Here is an 8182-nt window from a genome sequence, read left to right on the forward strand (position 1 = left end):
GTCTAGTCTACTGTCTACAGTCTACTGTCCTACTGTGTTCCAGGACTGTCTGAAGCTTTCTAATCTAACCATGTTCTACTGTCCTGAAGCTGTCTAATCTAACCATGTCCTACTGTCCTGATGTGTTTGAATCGTAATACAATGTGTAACCAACCTGTACCCTCTCCTCTGTTAGGCTGGTCTACAGTCTACTGTCTACAGTCTACTGTCCTACTGTGTTCCAGGACTGTCTGAAGCTGTCTAATCTAACCATGTCCTACTGTTTGTTCCAGGACTGTCCTGAAGCTGTCTAATCTAACCATGTCTTACTGTCCTGAAGCTGTCTAATCTAACCATGTTTTACTGTCTGAAGCTGTCTAATCTAAACATGTCCTACTGTCCTGAAGTTGTCTAATCTCACCATGTCCTACTGTCTGAAGCTGTCTAATCTAACCATGTCCTACTGTCCTGAAGCTGTCTAATCTAACCATGTTTTACTGTCTGAAGCTGTCTAATCTAACCATGTCCTACTGTCCTGAAGCTGTCTAATCTAACCATGTCTTACTGTCTGAAGCTGTCTAATCTAACCATGTCTTACTGTCTGTTCCAGGACTGTCTGAAGCTGTTTTCTAAGGAGGAGAAGATGACCGACCAGAACAAGGTGTTCTGTCGACACTGTAAAGCTCTCAGAGACTCCGTCAAGAAACTGGAGATCTGGAAGGTCCCGCCCATCATACTGGTTCACCTTAAACGGTACCTACTGACGACACCCGTGTGCATTTGAAATGACACATGATGACCAAGACACACACACACACACACCGATAACAACGTGTATTAACCCCAGTACTGCCGTCTGTTGTAGGTTCTCGTACGAGGGACGTTGGAAACAGAAGCTGCAGACGACAGTAGACTTCCCTCTGGAGAACCTAGACCTCAGTCAGTATGTCATCGGACCCAGACTCGGCCTCAAGAGATACAACCTGTTTGGAGTGTCTGTGAGTACTGTTAGCACCCGCCTGGAGACCCCGCGGGTCAAATACTTTACTGTGCCGTCTTCTGGTCCCGTGCGGCTCGGTTGGTAGAGCATGGGGTCTTTTCAACGACAGGGGGTTCCATTCCCCCAGTGGCCACTCATACCAAAATGTATGCCCCCCCCATCAACTACTGTCGCTTTGGATAAAAGCCTTTTGGGTAAATTACATGCGCTATATATACTAAAGTACGTGAACACCCCTTCATTGGTGGATTGTGCTATTTCAGCCACACTCGTTGATGACGGGTGTATAAAATCGGGTACACAGCCACGCAATCTCCACAGACAAACATTGGCGGTAGACTGGTCATCCTGAAGAGGTCAGTGACTTTCAACGTGGCACCAACAAGTCAGTTAATCAAATCTCTGCCCTAATAGAGCTGTCCCGGTCCAACTGTAAGTGCTGTTATTGTGAAGTGGAAACGTCTAGGAGCAACAACGGCTCAGCTCACAGAACGGGACCAGTGAGCGCTGAAGTGCGTAAAAATCGTCTGTCCTCGGTTGCAACACTCCACTACCAAGTTCCAAACTGCCTCTGGAAGCAACGTCGGCACAATAACTGTTCGTCAGGAGCTTCATGAAATGTGTTTCCATGGCCGAGCAGCCGCACACAAGTCTAAGATCACCATGCGCAATGCCAAGCGTCGTCTGGAGGGGTGTAAAAGCTCGCCGCCAATGGACTCTGGAGCAGTGGAAATGCATTCTCTGGGGGGATGAATCACGCTTCACCATCTGGCAGTCCGACAGACGAATCTGGGTTTGGTGGATGCCAGGAGAACCCTACCTGTCCGAATGCATGGTGCCAATTGTAAAGTTTGGTGTAGGAGAAATAATGGTTTGGGGCTGTTTTTCATGGTTCGATTCCCTTAGTTCCAGTGAAGGGAAATCTTAACGCTACAGCATACAATGACTTTCTAGACTAGAGACTGTGCTTCCAAGTTTGTGGCAACAGTTTGGGGAAGGCCCTTTCCTGTTTCAGCATGACAATGCCCCCTTGCACAAAGTGAGGATCATACAGAAATGGTTTGTCAAGATCTGTGTGGAAGTACTTGACTGGCCTGCACAGAGCCCTGACCTCAACCTCATCGAACACCTTTGGGATGAATTGGAACGCCTACTGCGAGCCAGGCCTAATCTCCCAACAGTGCACGACCTCACTAATGCTATCGAGGTTGAATGGAAGCAAGTCCCCCGCAGGAATGTTCCAACATCTAGTGGAAAGTCTTCCCGGAAGAGTGGAGGCTGTTTTAGCAGCAAAAGGGGGGACCAACTCCATATTAACCCCTATGATTTTGTAATGAGATGTTTGAAGAGCAGATGTCCACATACTTTTGATCATGTTGTGTATATTAATGACCCATAATTCATCAGTGCTTGACTTATTACAATGGATCCAATGGAAAAAGTCCCCAAACTCCAAACTTTGAAAGGATTGGACATGTACTTCACCAGGTCTGAAGGAGTTGTACTTCACCAGGTCTGAAGGAGTTGTACTTCACCAGGTCTGAAGGAGTTGTCCTTCACCAGGTCTGAAGGAGTTGTCCTTCACCAGGTCTGAAGGAGTTGTACTTCACCAGGTCTGAAGGAGTTGTACTTCACCAGGTCTGAAGGACTGGTACTTCGCCAGGTCTGAAGGAGTTGTCCTTCGCCAGGTCTGAAGGAGTTGTCCTTCGCCAGGTCTGAAGGAGTTGTCCTTCGCCAGGTCTGAAGGAGTTGTCCTTCGCCAGGTCTGAAGGAGTTGTCCTTCGCCAGGTCTGAAGGAGTTGTCCTTCGCCAGGTCTGAAGGAGTTGTCCTTCGCCAGGTCTGAAGGAGTTGTCCTTCGCCAGGTCTGAAGGAGTTGTCCTTCGCCAGGTCTGAAGGAGTTGTCCTTCGCCAGGTCTGAAGGAGTTGTCCTTCGCCAGGTCTGAAGGAGTTGTACTTCGCCAGGTCTGAAGGAGTTGTACTTCGCCAGGTCTGAAGGAGTTGTACTTCGCCAGGTCTGAAGGAGTTATCAGATTTATTATCTCAATGTTTTGTATGTATTTGTGTATGTCTGTGTATATACAGTACCAGTCAAAGGTTTGGACACATCTACTCATTCAAGGGTTTTTCTTTATTTTTTACTATTTTCTACATTGTAGAATAATAGTGAAGACATCAAAACTATAAAATAACACATATGGAATCATGTAGTAACCAAAAAAGTGTTAAACAAATCAAAATACATTTGAGATTCTTCAAAGTAGCCACCCTTTGCCTTGATGACAGCTTTGCACACTCTTTACATTCTCTCAACCGGCTTCATAAGGAATGATTTTCCAACAGTCTTGAAGGAGTTCCCACATATGCTGAGCAGTTGTTGGCTGCTTTTCCTTCACTCTGCGATCCAACTCATCCCAAACCATCTCAATTGGGTGGAGGCCAGGTCATCTGATGCAGCACCATCACTCTCCTTCTTGGTCAAATAGCCCTTACACAGCCTGGAGGTGTGTTGGATCATTGTCCTGTTGAACATCAAATGATAGTCCCACTAAGCGCAAATCAGATGGGATGGCGTATCACTGCAGAGTGACGTGGTTGACATGCTGGTTAAGTGTGCCTTGAATTCTAAATAAATCACTCGGTGTCACCAGCAAAGCACCATCACACCTCATCTTCCATGCTTCACGATGGAAACCACGATGGAAACCACACATCTTGAATCCCACCGTACCTTCTCCGCTGTGCAATCTGGTTTCCGAGCCGGTCACGGGTGTACCTCAGCCACGCTCAAGGTACTAAACGATATCATAACCGCCATCGATAAAAGACAGTACTGTGCAGCCGTCTTCATAGACCTTGCCAAGGCTTTCGACTCTGTCAATCACCGTATTCTTATTGGCAGACTCAGTAGCCTCGGTTTTTCGGATGACTGCCTTGCCTGGTTCACCAATTACTTTGCAGACAGAGTTCAGTGTGTCAAATCGGAGGGCATGCTGTCCGGTCCTCTGGCAGTCTCTATGGGGGTGCCACAGGGTTCAATTCTCGGGCCGACTCTTTTCTCTGTATATATCAATGATGTTTCTCATGCTGCGGGCGATTCCCTGATCCACCTCTACGCAGACGACACCATTCTATATACTTCCGGCCCGTCCTTGGACACTGTGCTATCTAACCTCCAAACGAGCTTCAATGCCATACAGCACTCCTTCCGTGGCCTCCAACTGCTCTTAAACGCTAGTAAAACCAAATGCATGCTTTTCAACCGTTCGCTGCCTGCACCCGCACGCCTGACCAGCATCACCACCCTGGATGGTTCCGACCTTGAATATGTGGACATCTATAAGTACCTAGGTGTCTGGCTAGACTCTAAACTCTCCTTCCAGACCCATATCAAACATCTCCAATCGAAAATCAAATCAAGAGTCGGCTTTCTATTCCGCAACAAAGCCTCCTTCACTCACGCCGCCAAACTTACCCTAGTAAAACTGACTATCCTACCGATCCTCGACTTCGGCGATGTCATCTACAAAATTGCTTCCAACACTCTACTCAGCAAACTGGATGCAGTTTATCACAGTGCCATCCGTTTTGTCACTAAAGCACCTTATACCACCCACCACTGCGACTTGTATGCTCTAGTCGGCTGGCCCTCGCTACATATTCGTCGCCAGACCCACTGGCTCCAGGTCATCTACAAGTCCATGCTAGGTAAAGCTCCGCCTTATCTCAGTTCACTGGTTACGATGGCAACACCCATCCGTAGCACGCGCTCCAGCAGGTGTATCTCACTGATCATCCCTAAAGCCAACACCTCATTTGGCCGCCTTTCGTTCCAGTTCTCTGCTGCCTGTGATTGGAACGAATTGCAAAAATCGCTGAAGTTGGAGACTTTTATCTCCCTCACCAACTTCAAACATCTGCTATCTGAGCAGCTAACCGATCGCTGCAGCTGTACATAGTCTATTGGTAAATAGCCCACCCATTTTCACCTACCTCATCCCCATACTGTTTTTATTTATTTATTTTTCTGCTCTTTTGCACACCAATATCTCTACCTTTACATAACCATCTGATCATTTATCACTCCAGTGTTAATCTGCATAATTGTAATTATTTGCCTACCTTCTCATGCCTTTTGCACACAATGTATATATAGACTCCCCTTTTTTCTACTGTGTTATTGACTTGTTAATTGTTTACTCCATGTGTAACTCTGTGTTGTCTGTTCACACTGCTATGCCTTATCTTGGCCAGGTCGCAGTTGCAAATGAGAACTTGTTCTCAACTAGCCTACCTGGTTAAATAAAGGTGTTCTCAACTAGCCTACCTGGTTAAATAAAGGTGAAATAAAAAAAATAAAAAAAAAATAACGTGGAGATCATCCGTTCACCTACTCTGCGTCTCACAAAGACATGGCGGTTGGAACCAAAAATCTCACATTTCTACCCATCAGACCAAAGGACAGATATCCACGGGTCTAATATCCATTGCTCGTGTTTCTTGGCCCAAGCAAGTCTCTCATTGGTGTCCTTTAGTAGTGGTTTCTTTGCGGCAAAGCCATGAAGGCTTGATTCACGCAGTCTCCTCTGAACAGTTGATGTTGAGATGTCTGTTACTTGAACTCTGTGAAGCATTTATTTGGGCTGCAATCTGAGGCTGGTAACTCTAAGGAACTCTGGGTCTTCCTTTCCTGTGGCGGTCCTCATGAGAGCCAGTTTGATCATAGCGCTTGAGGGTTTTTGCGACTGCACTTGAAGAAACTGTCAAAGTTCTTGAAATTTGCCGTATCGACTGACCTTCATGTCTTAAAGTAATGCTGGACTGTCGTTTCTCTTTGCTTACTGTTCTTGCCATATTGTGGACTTGGGTCTTTTACCAATTAGAGCTACCTTCTGTTTACCACCCCTAACTTGTCACAACACAACTGTTTGGCTCAAACGCATTAAGAAGGAAAGAAATTCCACAAATTAACTTTTAACATGGCACACCTGTTAATTGAAATGCATTCCAGGTGACTACCTCATGAAGCTGGTTGAGAGAATGCTAAGACTGTGCAAAGCTGTTATCAAGGCTACTTTGAAGAATATCAAATAGAAAATATATTTTGGTTTGTTTTAACACTTTTTTTTTGGTTACTACATGATTCTGTGTTATTTCATAGTTTTGATGTCTTCACTATTATTCTACAATGTAGCACATAGTAAACATAAATAAAAACCCTCGACTCAGGAGGTGTGTCCAAACTTGACTGTGTGTGTATGTACAAACTTGAGTGTGTGTATGTGTGTGTGTATAAACAGGACGTTAACCCTGTGTCCTTCCCCTCTGTAACAGAACCATTATGGCGGTCTGGATGGGGGTCACTACACAGCCTACTGTAAGAACGCCATGAAACAGCGCTGGTACAAGTTTGACGACCACGAGGTCTCCGAAATCTCCACCTCCACCGTCAAGTCCTCTGCAGCTTACATCTTCTTCTTCTCCTCCCTGTGAGGGCAGAGCTGCAACACTGCCAGGAGCTATGAGGCTACATAAAGGCTACATAAAGGCTAGCTAACATGCAGGCTGCTTTGACTCAGCTTCCTCTGCTGGTGGGAGAAAGGAACTGAACTGGCGATGTTTTTGTTAACTGAACTGAACTGCCAGGGGCCATACTTGTGAACTTTTGCTTAGAGAATGGTTTAAACCGTTAGTCTAAAATGGCTGCTAGCTGTTTCTCTCAGGCCAACCTGGCCAAATTAGCCACAACGCTAATTAGCCACCACGCTGAGGAAGGCCAGCTAAGTAGATGATTATATCCGAATAAACAAATCAACCTATCAGATAACTTAGAGCCACCATCCAATCACATTTGTTCATTAGGTAAATTTGCTTCCAACTGATTGGTTACCCATGATCTAAGTGGAGTTTCCCCAATATATTGTTTTGCATGATGCTTCCTTGACTAGGCAAGTGGCATCATAGAAAAATGACGTTTTTCGCATATATGATGAAGTTCTGTGTTGTTTCTTATCCATTTAACACACATCCATGTACTTTCCAAATTACAAACGTAGGAAGATTATATTATAACATTTTTGTTATTCATACATTGTCAAAGTGATTTATTTTTAAGGAGGAAAATAATGGTCTAAGCAGAAGTTCACAAGTATGGCCATGCAAGGTTTGTAGGTTTTGGATAACTGAACTGGCTAGGTTTGGTGGTTTTGGTAGACTGAACTGACAGGTTGAAATGTGGATGTGTGGAAAGACAGGGACACACTGTAGCGTGTGGTGGAAGGGTGGGTTAGTGACTGGGTGTGTGCAGGAAAGGGAGAGACGCAGGCACTCCGATGCTTCAACTCATAGAGGACTCAACAGCTGTTAAAACACAACGTCTATTCAAATTAAACCAGAGAGCAGGGAGAGGGATCCCTGTTAACACACAACGTCTATTCATATTAAACCAGAGAGCAGGGAGAGGGATCCCTGTTAACACACAACGTCTATTCATATTAAACCAGAGAGCAGGGAGAGGGTTCCCTGTTCTAATCACCTCAGCTTAAAACCCTGTTCTTAACACAGCAACGTTGTCATTCTGCTAGTTCTGGGTTTCAGTTGAGTCTGTGTGGCGTGGACAGACTTTTGTTAGTATACACAGACCTTATACACAGACCTTATACACAGACCTTATACACAGACCTTATTTAAGCTTCCATGTACTGTGAATCTTCTAGTGAAGAGTACAGGGACGTTTAGTTAGGAGACTGACGTATAGGGACGTTTAGTTAGGGAGACTGACGTTTAGTTAGGAAGGCTGACGTTTAGTTAAGGAGATTGACGTTTAGTTAGGGAGACTGACGTATAGGGACGTTTAGTTAGGGAGACTGACGTATAGGGACGTTTAGTTAGGAAGACTGACTTATAGGGACGTTTAGTTAGGGAGACTGACGTTTAGTTAGGAAGGCTGACGTTTAGTTAAGGAGATTGACGTTTAGTTAGGGAGACTGACGTATAGGGACGTTTAGTTAGGGAGACTGACGTATAGGGACGTTTAGTTAGGAAGACTGACTTATAGGGACGTTTAGTTAGGGAGACTGACGTATAGGGACGTTTAGTTAGGAAGACTGACGTATAGGGACGTTTAGTTAGGAAGACTGGCGTTTAGTTAGGAAGACTGACGTATAGGGACGTTTAGTGGGACGTACAGGGACGTTTAGTTAGGG

At 45.3% G+C, this 8182-nt stretch overlaps 1 protein-coding gene across 3 annotated transcripts in view; it reads left to right on the plus strand.

Annotated features, from left to right (window-relative positions):
* LOC139411766 (ubiquitin carboxyl-terminal hydrolase 8-like) overlaps window positions 1-7450 on the plus strand; it is a 33368-nt gene extending 25918 nt beyond the window's left edge. The window contains exons 18-20 of one of the 3 annotated variants that reach the window (XM_071158496.1): window positions 590-732; window positions 845-977; window positions 6312-7450. In XM_071158496.1, coding sequence (XP_071014597.1) covers window positions 590-732; window positions 845-977; window positions 6312-6470 — 435 coding nt within the window. In that variant the 3' untranslated portion in view covers window positions 6471-7450. The remainder of the gene's footprint in view (window positions 1-589; window positions 733-844; window positions 978-6311) is intronic. The other 2 variants (XM_071158493.1, XM_071158494.1) reach the window with 2 other exon arrangements.
* Window positions 7451-8182: the final 732 nt, after the last annotated feature.

Source organism: Oncorhynchus clarkii, chromosome 6, assembly GCF_045791955.1.
Source record: "Oncorhynchus clarkii lewisi isolate Uvic-CL-2024 chromosome 6, UVic_Ocla_1.0, whole genome shotgun sequence".
Taxonomy (NCBI): Eukaryota; Metazoa; Chordata; class Actinopteri; order Salmoniformes; family Salmonidae; genus Oncorhynchus; species Oncorhynchus clarkii.